Consider the following 19275-nt stretch of genomic DNA (forward strand, 5'->3'; position numbering starts at 1 on the left):
AAATAAAAATTTTTCTATCTATTAAATCTAACTTCAACTCTTAACTCTGATCTATGGCAATGTATACTCTGTGATCTCCTAGCATTATCACCACAAATTATGTGGAGCCGACAAGTACAAAATAAACCCATAACCCTAACCCCGTGGGTCCCCTTGTAATTCATGGTCAATAGCTTTGGAGAACACAGAGTGCTCCTTGTTGGGGGAGACGATTCAGACTCGGCACGTTGCTCATCATAAGGTAAATAATGATCAATTTCCTTGTCAATAATTGACAGAATAAAATTCCTTTTCAAGTCTTGAATAGTATCAAGTAATCTGGGTGTGAAGTAATTCTATCAGCAAAATACCCTTTTTCATCTAAAAAATGAAAAAAATTATGGAGACATCTCAAACTATGCCAAACTCTACCAAATTGGCACTTACACCCTTTTTCATTATAATCGTGATTAGTTAGGAAAAATGACGAAAATATTGGTTGTATTATTCTATATCTTATAATATGAAATGATGAATAAAGCCATAAAAGTGTGGGAGAGGCATCGAGAATGTGCTAATGTTGGGCTTCACATGGGTAGGAATTAGATCAAGTTCTATGGTAGCTACCTAAAGAAGTATTCTATCCTGCAGAGAACTCTTGTTTGGTATTTTAGATCAGCGAGATAAATGTTTCGTGAAACTAATTTCTTCTTCTTCTTATATATATATATATATATATAAGAAAAATTGTTCTAGATTTCAACGTAAAAAGATACAGATGTGTGGGTTTTCGTGGGATTATCACAATTGAAGTTCGATTACAAAAAACAAAAGATCATGATTGATGTCTAAAATCAAACGGTGGGTCCACATGGGCTTATTCACCCTGGAACGGGTGGGCTCACATTTGATAGCAACCCATCAAGACGCGAGAAGGCATGATTAAAGAGAAAATGCCTTTTCTCAGCAATGAATAGTAATATGGTACTATTATGTGCATTCGCTATTTCACATCAAATGAGCCAGGGTTGGTAGCACTGTCGGTGGAAGTGATTTGGTCTAAGACTTATTAAAAGCTAACTTTCTCAAGTCAATTCACAATTATGGTTAAGCTTGTACTCTAGGCTTGTTTACAAAGAGGTAAACCCTCTTTGACATTGACCATTCCCTTTTACAAAGAAGGTACACAACTCTCGAATGCAAGAATTCTCTCTGTTGAGATATAAGGACTATCAAATTGTATGGGAGTGAGTTTGAGACCACTAGATCATTGCTCTTTTTCTAAGTTAGGTTTGAAAATATGAGATTGCCACATTTAATTAAAAATATAACGGATTATAGGTTTAGAGGCTCTAGACTTTATCCCTCTAAGGTTTGGTAGATAGTTCCTATAGCTTTTATTATACATAACTAATTTATGTCCGGGAAGAAATTAAATGAACACCTTTGCATTTCCATGAATAGTTTGATTGAATGCATACTTTTTTTGATAAATGTTTGATTAGTGCATGGTGGACCTGCTATTGGTAGAGGGGGACAGCTTCACTTAAACTCTAGCATCAAGAGGAAGCAATCCCACGTTCATCAGCTACTTGAAACACTAGCATGGTAGGACTCATACTTGGCTCAACACGATCAAAGATCGGGGCTATTATAGACGTTACAAACTTGCCAAAGCAAAACAAACTACACTCTATCAAAGTCAAGCTTCTATAGGAGTGGAGCTTCCAGGGCCAAGGGGTGAGTGCCTCCCTCACCCCCTCCCCTCGTTCAAATTCTCCTCTTGGCTCTCTTTCTTTTGTGTTTTGATTATTTGGTTATTTTTTTCGAGTGCGAAATACCGTATCTACTCTATTTTTATTGATTTTTTTTTAAGGTAAAGTTAATAAATGGTATTTTCTCCTATATTAAATTCTGGTTCCACCCTAAGCTTATTATGAACCATTCTTGCTAAACAAATAGGTTAACCAATCCCATATTAATAACATTCTAATTAACTAGGTTGTTGGATTCCATTACCTTCTTCCTAATCCATGTGATTAATTTGACTCTTTCTAATGTCCTATCTCACTAGTTATATTTTTAAATTAGGAGTAATTCTCCCCCATTTGGACTCATGTGAAAATTCTACCTACTTCGTACCTTCATATTTATGATTCCCTTTTTCCATCTCTATTACCCAGCAACATTCCACCTGATTTCTCACAATCCAACCAACCGGAAAGAACTCTTAAAATCTGAACAGGGACGTGTTTGTATTATGTAAAAGCTCCAAACCAGCTTTGTAGATGCAGTTTGAGAATTTAAAGTTCTATTATTATGTCCAAAAAAGTGAAAAGAAATGGGAAGGAAATTGAGGAAAACCCGCCATTGATGGCCATGAGAGCTTTTTCAATTCAACAAAAGTTTGAACAGTTGAACTGAAACCCGCCATGACCCCATGAATCCATGAGAGCTTTTTTCCAGTTGGGCAGAGTGCTTTTTCTCCCAGTTCTGACAGAAATCAGTTTATTTTCAGTATTAAAATTGATTTCCTCTCTCACGTGATGACTTCTTCATTTTTTTAATAATCTTCTTTGTTTCCGTTCCTTGAACTACGCGCTTTTTTTCTGTCTTCTTTTTCATTTCTTCAGTTTCTTCATAAAATCTGTGCAAGTTGTGTTTGGATTTTTCGCTCTCTGGTTTGCTTCTTGCTCGGCATAGTAAGTTTGTATACATTTTCTACTGTTCTTTCTTAGTTTTAGCAAAAGTTAGAACTCGTATACATTGAAGTCTTTGAACTTTTATGCATTGGATTGTTGGGTTGATTTCGTTGCTGAGCTCGTCTTTATACTGACTTCTGTATGTGTGTGTTTTAATGCATTTTCGTTTTTGAGTTCGACGGTTTGGCTTTGGTTTCTTTTGTTAACTTTGAATGTTTTAGGTTCGAGCTTCCTTTTTTTAGATTTTTGAAATATTTCTGCCAAAGATGGGTGTTATCTCCCGAAGACTTCTTCCTGTTTGCGGGAACATGTGTGTTTGCTGTCCTGCTTTGAGGTCGAGATCTAGGCAACCCGTCAAACGTTACAAGAAGCTGCTTGCCGAGATATTCCCCAAATCCCTGGTGAGTTCTTAACAACTGCATTGCTTGATGTTCTCTTCTTCCGTGATTTCATTTTAGTGGTCTAGTCATAAATGTAAAGCGTTTTTGACCCCATTATGTGAGATTTGCTGAGGAATACTAAAATCAACTTGTCTTTTGTTGGTTCAGGTAGTATAATATATCAAGTTTTTTTTGTTGGGTAAAATAGTTTCAGAATCAGAAGCGTTGTTATTGGAGCGTTTTCTGACTTCCGCATCAACCATAATATCATCACGGTGTCATAATGAAATGGTTTTTGGTTGACAAGGAATTGACTGGGAAAAGTTTCTTCTGTGATTTTTTGGCTGTTTCTCTTTTTTGGGGGGACGGGATTCGTTTGAAGCTTGAATGCTTGAGTTTATACACTATGGTATAACACTTCGGGTTTCATTGTTATGACTAATCTGCTCTTTTTCTATTATAACTACTTGAGTGTACAAGCTCTGAACATTTTTCAGAATACCCTATTCTCCCATAAGATGTAGGCTTTAACTTTTAGATATTGTGCTGAACATTTCAAACACTGGTGTAGAAAATTTGCAGTTTCACAATCACTTAGTGAAGCGGTGCAAATATGTCAGCGAAATCCAACATAGGTTTTGATGATGCATTTGAATGGTTAACCCACTGGATCTGTGAAGGTGCTGTCCCTTTTTATTCTCCCGAGTGTAATGAAGAAAACCCTCTTTCTGTGCAAAAATTTGTGTGTAAGAGTGAAAGAGAGAGCATAAGATATAGGTAATAGCTTCAAAGCCTACACTTATGTTGCTGCTTACATGTGGAGAAAATAAGCATAGCTCGATATATTTCAAAACAGTTGTAGCCTGAGGTCAAGGCATTGAAACAGCCTCTTTGCCAAAATTGTTGGGGTAAAGCTGTGTAAGAAATGTACCAAAAAAAAAGAGCTGTGTAAGAAAAATGCCGCCTCGGAATCTGCTTTTGTGGAAGCCTTCAGAATCAGGTTCACCTGTTTTTAGTGTTAAATTCATTTTAAAACATGGGTATAGAAAATTAGCAGTTCCTCAATGACTTAATGAAGCAGTGCAAATGTGCCAGCAAAATTTCAGGTTAGGTTTTGATCTCTCATTTGAATGGTTAACTTGCTGCATCTGTGAAGGTGCTTACCCTTTTTTGTTTTCCCCAATATAATGAAGGATCCCTCTTTCTTTGAGTGTGTGTGATACAGAGAACAAAATATATAGGTAATAGCTTCAAGGCCTACACTTATGTTGCTTCCTGCATGGAGAAAATAAGCATAGTTCTCATACGGAAATGTTCGAATTCCTATTGAGTTTGTAGGATAGTCATGTTGGATATCTATATCATTGTTTGAATGCCTCTGTCTCCATCTTATGTGGTGTTATAAAACAGAGTAGTCCTACATATATTTTTAACATCCAGGCTAAGAATTGCTTGTTGTGTATTTTATAGAAGGGTTCTCCAAATGAACGAAAAATCATTAAATTGTGTGAATATGCTGCCAAGAACCCCTTCCGAATTCCAAAGGTACTCTCCACTGTTTTAACATGATTTAATCTCCTTTTATTACTTCTGTATCAGTGGCTTCTACTCACTTGGAGGTTGTATGCTGTAGATTGCCAAGTATCTTGAGCAAAGATGCTCAAAAGAATTGCGGTCTGAGCATATTAAATATATTGGTATTATCACAGAGGCATACCATAAACTGCTTTGCATGTGCAAGGAGCAGATGTAAGTGTAATAGTTTTCCTTTCCCCTTTTACATTCTTGAGCTTTTACTTCAATTTCGGTTGTTGAATAGAGTTTCATTTCTAGAAATAAGTTTGTTTAGGATTTGAATGTTCCTATGAAACTAGTCTGAATTTCCTAATGTCTTAGAACTGCCAACTACTGTTACTTCTGTTTCTGGTTCAAGGCAACAAGAAGTAAGTTCAATCTCATATCCGACAGATTTTGGTGCCATTTAAAAGTTATCCTTGTTTGGACTTTTAGTTTTCAATAATTATTTTCTCTCTTTATGTCCTTATTACATTTGTTTGGCATTTTCTCAAATATTTTTCTCATTGATGCATTTTTGTTCTATAGGGCATACTTTGCTCTCAGTCTACTGAATGTCGTAGTTGAACTCTTGGATTACACAAAGCAAGACAGTGTTCGCATTCTAGGGTGCCAAACTTTAACCAGATTCATTCATAGTCAGGTGATTTCGGATGCAATTGACATCATTTTCTATTTGCTACTTGTATATCTTTCTAGTTCTCCTTTGCAATGTGCAAACTGGTAAATCTCTTCAAGGCTTTAGTCTGGATGGTTCTTCTGCTTTTTAAAGTCTTGAGGGATGAGGAGGTTTTTCTGCTTGCTGAGCATCCGTTTTTTGTTAGAAATCCAGCTGTTGAGAACCTAAACAATGACTGAATCGATGAAGAGAACATGAGAGAAGAAGAAGAAGAAGATAAGAGAAGAACCAGCAGCAAGAGCCTGCGATTCTAGATAGAACTCCTAGAATCGCAGGCTGTCTCTATTTATAGATTCCAAGGATCATGATACAACTTTAGAGACAAGAATATTTGTTCTCTGAAACGAAAAATACAACTCATGGGCAGAATATAGAACTCATGAACCTGTCCAAAATAGAAAGAACCAAAAAAGGAAAATATATGTGTTGAGAATTGCGCAGCCTCGGTGCGCAAGGATTGTGGCTGTTGCCTTAGTGCTCAAGTTATTGAGTTTCTAATTTTAGAGATGGTGACTTGATTCACAAATTTTGCAGAATTTGAGTTACATACTTTCGTTTCTTAGAAAAGGTTCATTTGGTGATCAAGGTTTAGGAGAATTAGAAAGTACAGTTTCTATTTCCAAGTTCTTTCTAATTTCATGTACTTTCCTTTTTGGTTCTTTCTATTTTGGACTTATTCATGAATCCATGAGATGTACTTATTATTTCCTTTGTTAGAGGGTAAGATGGCTTGCTTCCCAAGTTGTAATCTAGACTATTGAGATCTATAAATAAGAGGTTGTGATTCTAGGAGTTCTAAGTTAGAATTGCAGCCCATTGTTGCTGCTTCTTCATCTCTTTTTTCTTCTCTGATTTTCTGATTTTCTGTTTTCTTTTCTGCCCTGCGGTTGCACTTCAGTAGGTGCTTGTAGTTTGTTACAATATGAAATTCGAAAGAAACTAGAAAATAGAAACTATGCAAACCAACTCTCCCAAACTTTGTGCACTAAGGATTCTTCTCCAAGAAAGGAAACAATGTAACTCACCAACACACTAACCCAGCTGTCCAAGGCTTGCGCACCAAGGCAGCAGCCTTGGTCCATGTGCACTAAGCCTGTGCAACTCTCAACAATTTTATGGGGAAATGGATTTTAAATTACACTCTCTGATCGTTAGTAGACTATTTTGACTTTTTTCTTCTTCGTGTTGGCAAAAAAAGTGTAATAAAAGGGGTTGTGGTGGAAAATTATGGTCTTTGCGAATTGAAGGGAAGTGGAACAATCAGGCAATTTGAAGAAAAATATGTAGACTATGCATTCTAGATTTACAGATGCACATATTTATTGTTTTCTGCTCTTTTATTTATTTTTTTTTGGGGGGGGGGGGGGGGGGAGAGGGGGTGGATTGGTTTACAACTGTTATAAAGAGATCCTCTTCAATCATTTGATCTTAAAGTGGATCATTCATTCGATTATATCTAATTGGATTAGAAAATGGTGCTTGGATTGTGGATTTGTGCCAGTTGTGTACTTGGACTAGGTGCCATCAACTTATAGGTTTGATTTTTGTCCTTGACAAAGTTCCTGATATCTTTGTTTATTTAAACACCTTGACATGTGTTTGGCATTACTTTCCTTTCTTTTTCATTGATAATGATGTAGTAATTCATTTCTCATTTTTTGAGTGCTGATCCCATTTGTCATGATTACTTTTGTCTGATAAATGAACAATGGGATGCTTACTTTTTATGCTGATTCTACTGTTACGTTTTGCATTAACAGGCAGATGGAAGTTATGCTCACAGTATTGAGAAATTAGTTCACAAAGTATGTATGCTTGCACATGAGCCTGGGGAAGATTATAGCAAGTGCTTCTTGAGGGCATCAAGTTTGCAATGCCTTTCAGCCATGGTAGTTTAGTGGTTTTTTTCGGTGCTGTAATGTTTTATTGTTAGTGCGGCATGAACACAGTCATTTTTGAACTCACCTCCATCTAATAGGAACTGAGGCAATTGATTTTCCATGTTTCAGGTGTGCTTCATGGCAGATTTTTCACATGTTCTTGATGGTTTTGATGAGGTGAGCAGTTTTTTTATTGTTTTACCATGCATTGGCTATTTCACCACAAGAGAAGTTTTCTTGTGAAATAATTTTACGTGGAGCTCATCTCTTGTGTCTTGATTTTTGGCTGGTATTTTGAGACTTCAAACTCTTTTCAAATTGTTGACATGTTACTCGTATTGATGTATGTGTAAAATAGTATGGCCATGTCTGCAGACTGCATTTAGTCCTATGAGGTTAGTGAGTTGACATGTACGTTACCCATCATGCATTGTGTTTGTCTGATGCTAACACATGTAATGATAGTTACATAGGTCCAACAGGTTGTAAACCTGTAGCACGTTATGATTAAAACATGTAGATTCATGTATGAATGCGAGTCTGATAGTCAATTATCTCTAGTTGTAAATATGCTTCCAATTTAAGCTTCTGTTTGTATGATCTCAAAAGCTATATTAGTTCAATTGAGTTCCTCAATCTTGGATTTCTTCTAAATTAAGGACTTATAACTTGTGCAGATTGTGTATGCCACACTGGAGAACTATGAAGCAGACATAAATCTTGTAGATAATGGTGAAAGAGTGGAGCCAGATCATAATTGGGTTGACGAAGTGGTTAGATGTGAAGCAAGAGGTGGTGCAAATATCAGTAGTGATCTAAGCCTGATCTACCTTAGGCCAAGACGAGAAAGAAAAGATTGCACTCTATTGACCAAGTAATAATGAGCAACCTCACATGTTTTAGCTCCAAAAGTGGGGGTTCCTTTAGTAATTGTTTCTCATTTTTTTTTCTTTTTCTGATGGAGGATTTTTCTTTCCATTGCTCCAAAGATAAGAAATGATCAAGTGGACTGTGGTTAATACATTTGTTTATTTGCACAACAGAGAAGAGATTGACAATCCAAAAATATGGGCTCAAATTTGTGTCCAGAAAATGGTAGAATTGGCTAAGGAGAGTACGACAATGCACCAGGTTTTGGATCCAATGTTCGCTTACTTTGATAACGGAAGGCAATGGGTTCCTAGGCAGGGGTTAGCTATGGTTGTTCTTTCTGATATGTGCTACTTTGTGGACACTGCAGGTATTTTGGTGCCTTTTCTATCCTCTTGCCGAACTTTTTTTTTTTTTTTGGTATTTGACATGTAATATTCATCTGTTTCTACCAGTTGGATGTAGAAGTTATACATATTATTTATAATTAAGCTTCTGATATGAAATTATTCAATATCTGCAGGAAGCTGCTTATTGACAATATTGACCTTCAATTTCATGTTATATTTCTCTATCATGCATTCCTTTTCTTTTTTTTTAAATAAATTTGTACTTGAAGCCAGAGAAGCAACTCAGACGTAAATAACTTTGAAGAATCTTTTATCTTATTGCTATGGAAATATTTTCTTGAAGTCATCAACCTCCATGTAGATTTTCTTGGCTACATAAAGATATACCATTTATTTGAGTTACTGTTTAGATGTTCATGTCACAGATTTGACAATTCCTTGCAAACTAATGTTCCTTTTACCATGTTCTATTATATTTTTATGTTTGTCTTTATTGTTGCTGGGAGATCAAACAGTTGGATTGGGCCCTGGGTTTACTGGTTCTATTTGGTCATCTTCCTTGCATGGTTTGGGAACTCGGTTTTGGAGCCTTATTTGGTCACCTAAAAAACTGAGTTCGACTGGGGTATTGCTGAGTTGGTACACTTTTTTGTTTTTGGTTGAATTGAAGACGTGTTTCCGATTAGCTCATATCCATCTGATTTCAGAATCCCAAAAAAGAAGATAATTGAGATCTCAGCCAGTTCTCATTCTATGGTTCCTTGCAAATCATATATTCTAATATTTGAGCATTGGTTTTAGGTTTAACCTCACCTTTATTCTCATTTGAATACTCACATGTTTATGCTCCCTCGACCTATTTCCCCTTCAAAGTGTTTCGTCTTTATCTGAATCTTATATATTTGTTTACTTTTACTCCTATTTTGACTGTGTCTCCGTTTCTTACATACAGGAAGTAAGCAGTTGATTTTGGCTGCTGTCATTCGACATCTAGATCACAAAAATGTCGCACTAGATCCACAAATTAAAACTGATATTGTTCAGATTGCTACTGCTCTGGCTCGACAACTCAGAACACGAGCCATAGTGTCTGAAACTGGGACTGTCAGTGATCTATGCAGGCATTTGAGGAAGTCCCTTCAGGCAACAGTTGAAGTGGTGGGACAGCAAGAGTTAAACTTGAACATTTCACTCCAGACATTCATTGAGGACTGCTTATTAGAAGTTGCCAAAGGAGTAAGCGCTATGCATATTCTTTGCACATTTTTGTTTTCGTGGGTACTCCTAATTTTCATCTCTGAGGTTTTGTTGTGCCTAATAAACTAAATTTTGGGTTGGCCTCTGCCAGATTTGTGATGCTCAACCACTGTTTGATTTGATGGCAATGACACTGGAGAAGCTTCCATCTGTGGGTTCTGTTGCAAAGGCAACTGTTGGGTCATTGTTGATTCTAGCTCATGTAATTTCTGTAGCATTCGGGACATTGCATTCACAGCAGGTATGAAGTTGATATCCTTTTTGGTGGTGTTCTTAATTTGGAGTGCTTCATCCCTGTGTTGCCCAAAAATGAGTTTCACTCTGATAATATTAATTTTTGAAGTGAACTGGGTGCTGGACCATTTTGTCCTGGTAGTCTGCACTCCTGGCCAATTAAGAAGAGGTTGAATTTTCATACAAGAGTCCTTCTGAACAGTGTTTTTTTTTTGATAAAAGAAAATTTTTCATTAATTAAACATTCTGAAAGCAAATACAACAATTAGATAATGTTCTATTATAGTTATCCGTTAGATTAGATGCCATATAAGCTAAATGTTCAAAAGAGGTTTGGAGCATAGAGTTCGGGATTTTGTCATAAGTGACTTCTTTTGTTGCGTTGGCATGCTTCATTAACATCTGTAATTCCCCAAGAGGCCATGTTCCTCTTGACGGCCAAGGTAGAAGATCTGATAACTGTTGATAGTTAGTCCATATTTCTTCTATCTGTATACCGTCGTTGGCTGCTTTATTCATCCCTAATTGTAACCCAAAACCGTTGCTTCCAACAGTGCCTTTGTGCTTTGTCTTCCAAAATTGATAGACTGTAGATGTCCATCTTTACATCTCCCGATGCTCTATCTTGCCGCTCCTAGTTGCTTGTTAAAAATCCCTGCACGTATCAAAACATTTTTGTTATTTTGTGGTATATTAGTGCAATAATTTCTTTCTATTTTTGGAGGCGCTACATGATTAGTGTTCATTGGTATAATCACTAATCTTTTCTCCTCATTTTGTAGTTTCAAAACTACAATCCAGTGTTGTATGTATGCTAACACTTTGAGGGGGCAGGGTGTTTTTTGATTAGACACCCTATCATTTCTTCTTCAAATGAAATAGCAGAGATGAATCGCATACCATTTGACGCCGTTATTGTGCTGTTAGTGCTTTCTTCTATTTTTGGAGGTGCCTGTTAGTGTTCATTGGTAATGCTAATCTTTTCTCCTCATTTTGTAGTTTCAAAACTACAATCCAGTGTTGTATGTTTGCTAACACTTTGAGGGGGCAGGGTGTTTTTTGATTAGACACCCTATCATTTCTTTCTTTCAAAATGAAATAGCATGAGATTATGAATACAGACATAAACCATTTGAAACAGGACAAGATTAATTGTGAACATATGTTCTGACACAAACTCAAAAGAGAGGTGTCACTCTAGTTTTCCGTGCATAATCTCAAAGGTCCTGCCGCGTGAATTCTCTTCACCGAATCACATGATAAAAATAAATGCCAAATTGTTTCAATTTCCTTCCCGCATAATGCACACTTAGGCTGAGTATGCAACCATTGAGCTAATTTTGCCTGCGCCAGTAGCCTGCATTTAGAACACGCCAAAAGAAAACTTTAACTTTAGGGTGTATAGGTAGCTTCCACGTATGTTTCCACTAATTCGTAAATTGGTAGTCCATGGTCATGAAGTGTTGTTTGACTATTTCCTTAAATGCCAGTTTGATTGAGAATTCTCCATTTGAAGAAATAGAGGACCAAGAGAGTCTTCTTGATCCGGTAGGATTATTGGAATAGTTATTTTTGGGGTGGGATTAGAGGAGGATAAAGGTATCTCCTTGTTCAAGTTGTGTAATTCATTTGCCACCTCTGCCACTGTTGCCTGTCGTGGCCACCTTGTGAAGTCTTGTACTGTTGTCATCTTGCCTGTTTTAGGGTGTACCCATGGATCAAACCAAAAGGAGGTTTTATTCCCCTTTCCAACATTACAGGTTACCATATTTCGTAGCTGGGGTAGAATCCTCGCAATGCTGTTCCATATCCATGACCCTTTTCTTGTGTATACTTTAGGATAAAAAAAATACTTCTATCCTTGAAATATCTTGCTTTCAGGATTTGTACCCATAGTGCATCTGTATTTGAGAGAATGCGCCAACCTTGTTTCAGTGAGTAGCGCAAATTGTAATCCTCCATTCTTTTAAAGCCCATTCCGCCTAATGATTTTTGGTTGGCAATCTTCCCCCATGAGATGAGATTAAATTATTTGCTTTTGTTGGGTTGTCCATTCCAGAATTTTTGACAAAGTGCATCGATTTTCTTGCATATTGTCTTTGGGAATCTTAGGCACTGCATTTGGTAGAGAGCCATTGATTGAATTGATGATTGCATCAAAACGCCTTTACCAGCGAACGACAAATTTGATGCCTTCCACATTGCCAATTTTTTGGTCATGCGATCCATGACTGAATGCATTGCTTTAATTTTCCCTTTGCCTGACATCAACTTGGATCTTAAGTACATTGTTTCTCCTTCGATTTATGGGACCCTTAAAATTGATAGTAACAATTTTCGCTCTTCACTGGGTACATTCCGACTGAAATACGCTCCGCTTTTCTCTAGGTTAATTTATTGCCTTGTGAGATCCGCAAAAAGTTCAAGAACTGCTTTTAGTGCTAGCAATTCCTTTGTATCTGCCTTGCAAAACAGGAATGTATCATCTGCAAAAAACAAATGAGATATTTCGGTGCACCCCTCCCAACCTTTATTCCACTTAGCAGTTTAAGAGATCTTTACTCATCTAAGAGCTGAGATAAGATTTCCATAACTAATAAGAACAGGTATGGGCTAAGCGGGGATCCTTGTCGCAATCCCCGTGCTCCCGAGAACCAAGAGTACGGGGATCCCTTAATTTTGGCAGATAACGTGGGAGAAGAGATTAATTTGCGGATAAGCAAGCACTACTTATCGTCAAACCCAAAGAATTTGAAAAGTTTGATTAACATACCTCTGTCCACTTTGTCAAAAGCTTTAGACATATCCAGTTTAAAAGCGATGAAACATTTCTTTCCACGTGTTTTTGTGCATGTGATGGAAGATTTCATGTGCAGTCATAATGTTGTCCGTGATTTGCCTTTGAGCCACAAAAGCCCCTTGGTTTGGGGAGATAATTCCAGGCAAAAAAGTTTTCAAACGTTTTGCCATGATCTTGGCAATTATTTTGTAGGACACATTGCACAGATTGATGGGTCTAAATTCAAAAACCAGAGAGGCATTGTCTTTTTTGGGGATGAAACACAAAAGAGTATGGTTAACACCATGATGTAGGATTCCATTTGAGAAAAAAATCAGACATGAATTTGAAAACATTGCTAATTAGCCATTGCTAATTAGCTCCCAAATTTTATGATAGAAAAATCCATTGAAACCATTGATACCAGGTGCTTTGTGAGGTCCTAAAGAAAACACTGCACTCTTGATCTCTATCAAATTAGGTGTTTCAAACAAAGACCCTCCAACCAAGTTAATGGGCGGAAAAAGGCATTCAATGAAATCTGGGTCAAGTGATTCAGAGCATTGATAGTGTTTTCCTATGATTAGCAAAAACTCCAGCAATCTCACTTGGATTAGAGAACAACTTTCCATCATTCATAATGGATGAAATTCCACGTTTGTGGAGATTAACTTTGCTGGCTAGATGGTAAAATCTGGTATTTCATCTCCATCCGAAATATACAGACCTCTCGACTTTTGAAACCAAAACATTTCTTCGGCCTCCAGGGCCCAAACCATCATTAGTTTTTTTTCCTGGATGAGCTTCCAATCCGGGTTAGCATCTTGCTCCATGATATCCACTTCAAGAGAAAGTCTGTGGAAAATATTATTCACACAGCCAAACACCGAGATGTTCTAGTTTTGTAAGAACCAAGACAAAATTGATGGTTGCATATTTTGTAACTGATAATTGTTAAACTCTATGACTGATCCATCTTTTGGGATTTATAAGAGACATTCTATGTTTTGCTTTGTTGTTTGGGTTTCTTCTTCGTTTTTTATTCTTTTTTTTTGGAATAAATTTTTTTTTTGGGGGGGGGGCATTCTTGATTATCTTGTATTGTTAGAATAGCATAGGGAATATCTTTTTAAGTAAGTTAATTTGGCTTGCATTTTTGTTCTTTGTATTGGCATTTGGCAATTGGCACAAATCTTTTTTCCCTTTAATGGATGACCCAAAATAGTTGAGATACTGGATATTCCATACAAAATATTTATGGTATGGAACACTTTAAAAATACTCTGTTATTGCTACACATATTTCTTTCCACCATGATTACTAGTTATAATATATAAGGAGGCCCTATAGTGGAAGGTTCGATCAAAACAGCAGCAGCATTTGACATGGTGATTTTAATACTGACTTGTAAACTGTGTCTGGTTCTCTGACCTGTGTCAAGGTTTTCCTTTGGTACCTATAATAAAATATTTAAATGGAAAGGATTATGACTGGCCCTCTGATGTTCCTAGCAGTTTTAGTGAGTTGAATGTCAACTGATTTTTAAGTACACATTTGACAATCAATAGCCTAGCCCCATAGTTCACGAAGACATTGCATGGTTGTAAAATGATATCGAGGTTATTCAGTTATTGTACTTATCTACTCTTCCTTTATTTTCTTTTTGTTCCTGTAGATCTTCCCAGAACTACTTTTCCTCCAACTTTTGAAAACAATGATGCATCCAGATGTTGAAGCTCGTATTGGAGCACACCAGATATTTGCTGTGATCCTTGTTCCATCATCTAACAATCCCCGGCATGACTTCGCATATTTACGGTCTGGAAGTCTATATGAACAAAGGAAGTGGAAGTCCAAAACTGCATCAGCATTTGCTTCCACAACTGCTCTACTTGAAAAGCTTCGCAGGGAGAAGGGCAATGCGATAGTAGGAAAGCATGGGAGTAATACTCAAGATGATCCTAAGGATACAGAATCTGGTGATGAAGAACGAAAACAGGGCTGGGCTTGCATAAACTCGCCAAACTTTCACAAAATAAGTTGTTCCATCATTGACATGACAACTGGGCAAGCCAGCTTAACAGAGGCAGTGAGTGCTGGGGTTCATGCAATCTCCTATTATATTTTCAAGGAGTGCATAACAATAACTGATAGGTAGCACATTTATTTTCTTGCATATCAAGTCATAACCAGTATCTCTTTCCACTTTCTAATATGCAGGACCCCAGAATTACTAAACTAAGTGAGGACCAAACATCCCAATTGCTTTCTGCTTTATGGATACAAGCCAATATTCCGGATAACTTGCCTTCAAATTTTGAAGCTATAGCTCATTCCTTTATTGTAACTCTTATTGCTTCACGCCTTAAGGTGAGAGCTCACTCAATTGTAGAAGTGTGATATGTTTGTTGAAATTTGTCTTGGAAGTAATTAATAAGATTGGATCCATTTTGTTTTTTCAGTACTTCAGTACTGTGATGAAAACCATTTTATTGCATTCAAATGCTCTCTAAGCACCTAAAACTGATCCATTTCATTCCAGGTTTTTTTTTAACTTAACCTTTTCAAACTTTGATGTGGCAGGACGCCAATCATAATATTGTTGGATTCTTTCATCTTCCAATTTCTCTCAGAAATATATCTCTGGAGCCTTTTAACGGTACTACAGTTGGAAATTCTGTATGGTAGTAAGACCACTTGAACTTGGAAAAAAGATGAATTTACGAGTTCTTTGACTTCTTTCTGTGATCTAATTGACAGGAACGTTTCTTCCATCATGTCAGAGGTCACTTTTTATGTTAGCAACAGCAATGTTGATGTTCGCATCAAAGATGTATAATGTTCCAGATCTTAATGATTTGCTTAAGTCTGCAATTTCTAATTTTGTAAGTTTTCTTGTCTTGGTTTGCTTTACCATAAATATAACTTAACAGGCAGCATGATGTTAACACATTCCTTGTACGTGTAAGGTAAAATTCTTGTCAGAAATAGAAGGTTCAGATTAGCTGAAGTCAAGGAAGTACTGGAAAAAGTGTAAAAGAGGTGGTGAGGGGCATGTTGGACCGAGAAATACTCACTAAATCAAGGGGCGAGAATCATTATATAGGACTGCCTATGTTTTTTCTAGATCATCTACATGAGACTTTGTCTAGGTGTTTGACTTCTTAGAAGCTGCAGCATTTTATGAAACAGTTTCATGGAGCCCCCTCTTGATGCAAAAAGGCCATGTCCTGAATTTGATTAGGTCTTCGTCTTTTAATATTACTTAGCTGTATATAGATGTTTCAAGATTTTGCTAAGGTCTGTAATAGATTGAGTGCAACCCTGTCTAAGGAACATCTATCAATTACATGTTGTGACAGTTATCTTGTTTGGTATCTGCTACACAATTATTTTTGTTACGTGTGACCCGAATCCTGTACCCAGCTTTGAAGGTTGAGTTGGCACCAACATATTTTGGTGGGCAATCTGATTGAGAACCATGATGGAGCTGAGGCTTGGGCCAACATGGGTCGAGCAGTTTACCTGGTTTAAACTCTATAAACATGTACCTTACTTTCTCCTATAGATTGTGAGTTTGGGATTTTTGCCCTAGGGTTCTGGGTGGGGCTTTTGTAATGCCGGTTTGGCAATTGGTGAGAGATCTCCATTGTAATCTTCTTCCAACATAGTGAAAGTTGCTTTTTGCCTGTGGACGTAGCACATCACGTTGGTGTGTGAACCCCATTAGATCTTTGCGTTGCTTTGATTTGTTTCTCTTTCTATTTGTGATTTCTTGTTGTTAGTTTTAACAATTTCGTTATTAGTCCTTGGTACAATTTTTCCTATTGCCAGTCCTATTGTTTGTTTCCATACTCGGTTTTAGCATGCAACTTTTGATCTGTACTTTTGGAGACTTTTTGGCTCATGTATTCACTTTCAGTTCTCTACTCAATTGTAATTTTTCCTCCAAATCCAGGTTGATCCCTTCTTGGGCATTGGTGATGACCTTCAACTTTATGTAAAGCTTCAGGCTAATGTGAGGGAGTATGGTTCAGCTGCTGACCATCAAGCTGCTAACTCTTTGCTCTCTAAATTAAGGGAGACTGCTGATGAATCTAATCAGGTTATAAGGGACATCATAGTTGGAAGCCTTTCTAGGGCCACTGAGGTATGCCATTTCTGTATGTGGCTGGATGCTGCAGTTTTTGACCTATATCTGTGTTTCTAACTGAGGTAGTTTTTATTGGATCTTGTTAAGCTGGATGCTGAGGATCTGGCGAGGCAACTGTCAGGAGCATTCACTCCAGATGATGCCATAATGTTTGGCCCACAATCTGTACTTGACATAGACCATCTTCGGACAATTTCTCTTTCGAAGGAATCACTCTCTTTTGATGGGGTATGCTTCATTGATATATAGCATAATCCACTTTAGTTTGTACTTCTGATGCAGCTACTTGACCTGAATGACAGATTTCTCTGTTAAAGCTGTCTTCTGTTCCAGATTTTAAATTTCCTCCAGTTGCCAGAAATATATGCCCATGTTATTGAAGTTCAGTTCTCTAATGTGTTGAGAAAATGTAGGCAAGATATTTAAGCATGGCTCATAGCCCTATCTTTATAAAAAGACAAACAGATCCTTTAATTTTGCCTTCTCTTTCTCCCTCTTGCAATTATGTTGTGGTTACTCTATTGATATCAATGAAGTTACAGGTCCACGCCTTGGATCTCCAAACCTCCGTCCACTCACACCTAGGATTGGTGAAAATGGACCTGCAATGCCAAATGAACCCCAGTTTTCTAGGTTATGGTAAAGCCTGTAGCTGTTTCAAGTCTGTATGATGAGCTACCAACAGACTAGTCTGAACAATACCAGCTTCAATTTAGTATTTTCCGACCTGATTGATAAATGGGTCGGGTCCTTCATTTTCGGATGTTACAATTCTGAGCAGGCAACACAACCCACTCGTTGCCAAAACCGAGTTTATGCCGAATCATACACATTAGTTGCACTAAAACCGGGACATATTGATTATGTATCATATTAGAGTATTGATGTGTATTTTCTCCTGATATTTGCAGGATTTCCAAGCCAACTGTTCAGTTGAGGATGATGCAATAAGTGAACCATCTGTTGTTGGCATCTCCCGCCTTGTCTCCAAAATGCCTTCTTCGAGATCCTTGTCCCATGTTATCAGTGTTGGGCAGCTTCTGGAATCAGTAATGATCTCGCCATTTCCTAGCATGGATTTGTAAATGCTTGCATAAGTGACCATTTTATTAGATGATATTTCTAATTCTTAACACACTTGGGACTTTCCAGTTGTAGTGGATGACCTGGAAACGTGGCTAGCAAGTGTACCACTGTATTCAGGTCTCAGGGTGTGTGCGTTACAGTTGGTGGGTTGAATCACTGTGTTGGCTCCAGAAGTGGTCTTTTCTTAAGCTTGCATAATGGTTGGTCTGTAGGTCATGTATCTATTGAGGCCTCTGAGAGGAGGCTTCTCCTCCAAACAGACACCTTTGGTGTCTGTTGTGAGGGTTTGATATATACACATGTTTATCTACATTCTGATTATATTTTTGGCATGTGTAGTGAAAAGAATTAAGATTTACGTCAAGCATGCTTGCACTTATTATTTATCTCAGCATGCTTTGAAAGGGCTTTCTATTTCTGTAACCCAAGGGCATGGAAATTGCATGCAAATTGTCTTTATAGTGTTGGTTGCATTCTAGTTTTTCAATGTACTTACATGTTATTGTCAGGCACTTGTAGCGGCTGGCCAAGTGGCTGGCACATCTGTATCAACGTCACCTCTTCCATACAGCATGATGGCTAGTCAGTGTGAGGCCCTAGGCACAGGATCCCGGATGAAGTTATCCAGTTGGTTGGCCCGTGAAACACATGACGCAAGATCAGTGGACCAGCCATCCTTGACCACCTCTACAAATGGCACTTCTGCTGTACAAGAGGTGAGTTCTACTCAACTTGTCGGTGTCTGTTGGATACCATGGGTCTTTAAAAGAATGTTTTGCAGCATTACACAAGTATATTTATCATACAACGGAAACTTTGTTGCGACTTAGGATCAATTCCATTGTAGATGTTGGTTCAGTCTTCTTTGTTTCATTAATCTAATATCATACTTTCTATTTCAAACAGATAATCAATGATGATGCATCTATTCTAACTGTATTGCCAACCGAGCCTTGGTCTGCACTGAGGTTGCCTCCTGCCAGTCCATTTGACAACTTCTTAAAAGCAGCGGGTTGTCAATGACAATAGTTACCATGCGCCTATCACCAATCTGCATGTATGCACACTTGTAAAGTTGTAGATCTGCAATCCACCATGACCCATCTATCATTTCCATTATCATGTTATTACCTGTTACTACTTAGCACAATCATATGTAGGACATGTAATTCATCCCTTTTAGTTACCTTAAATGTGAGTATAACAAAATCTCTGCTTAAGCTTGTATTCATGCTTTGCACATGCACATGGTTTTTAATTGCACTAACTTGCAGCTACAGGAGTAAGTTAGTCAAAGAAATCCCATGATTGTACCAAGTATAAGACAAGTGGCTGGAAAACCTGGGTCTGG

At 37.5% G+C, this 19275-nt stretch overlaps 1 protein-coding gene across 4 annotated transcripts; it reads left to right on the forward strand.

Moving 5' to 3' along the window:
• Positions 1-2184: 2184 nt before the first annotated feature.
• On the forward strand, positions 2185-19086 carry LOC149019500 (protein SEMI-ROLLED LEAF 2). 4 transcript variants are annotated; one of them, XM_089153505.1, is made up of 20 exons: positions 2186-2820; positions 2903-3082; positions 4532-4606; positions 4695-4810; positions 5165-5279; positions 7076-7204; positions 7325-7372; positions 7873-8069; positions 8239-8435; positions 9368-9651; positions 9764-9913; positions 14361-14774; positions 14906-15055; positions 15269-15344; positions 15446-15570; positions 16644-16835; positions 16926-17066; positions 17750-17887; positions 18434-18640; positions 18831-19086. In XM_089153505.1, the coding sequence occupies exons 2-20, from the start codon at positions 2948-2950 to the stop codon at positions 18945-18947; spliced, it is 3006 nt and encodes a 1001-aa protein (XP_089009631.1). In that variant the 5' UTR covers positions 2186-2820; positions 2903-2947; the 3' UTR covers positions 18948-19086. The 4 variants fall into 4 exon arrangements, with proteins under 4 accessions (XP_089009633.1, XP_089009631.1, XP_089009632.1 ...); XM_089153506.1 differs by having other exon boundaries at positions 2186-2681; XM_089153507.1 differs by having other exon boundaries at positions 2185-3082; positions 4535-4606.
• The last annotated feature ends 189 nt before the right edge of the window (positions 19087-19275 follow it).

This window comes from Hakea prostrata, chromosome 4, assembly GCF_041222555.1.
Source record: "Hakea prostrata isolate BN-2017 chromosome 4, UWA_Hpros_2, whole genome shotgun sequence".
Lineage (NCBI taxonomy): Eukaryota > Viridiplantae > Streptophyta > Magnoliopsida > Proteales > Proteaceae > Hakea > Hakea prostrata.

Bases quoted from the DNA above. Each gene is read 5' to 3' on its own strand.
- LOC149019500 (XM_089153504.1), top strand. From the start codon at position 2,948: ATGGGTGTTATCTCCCGAAGACTTCTTCCTGTTTGCGGGAACATGTGT. The intron at 9,652-9,763 runs GTAAGCGCTATG...GGCCTCTGCCAG, and splicing joins TATTAGAAGTTGCCAAAGGA to ATTTGTGATGCTCAACCACT. The intron at 15,056-15,268 runs GTGAGAGCTCAC...TTGATGTGGCAG, and splicing joins TTATTGCTTCACGCCTTAAG to GACGCCAATCATAATATTGT.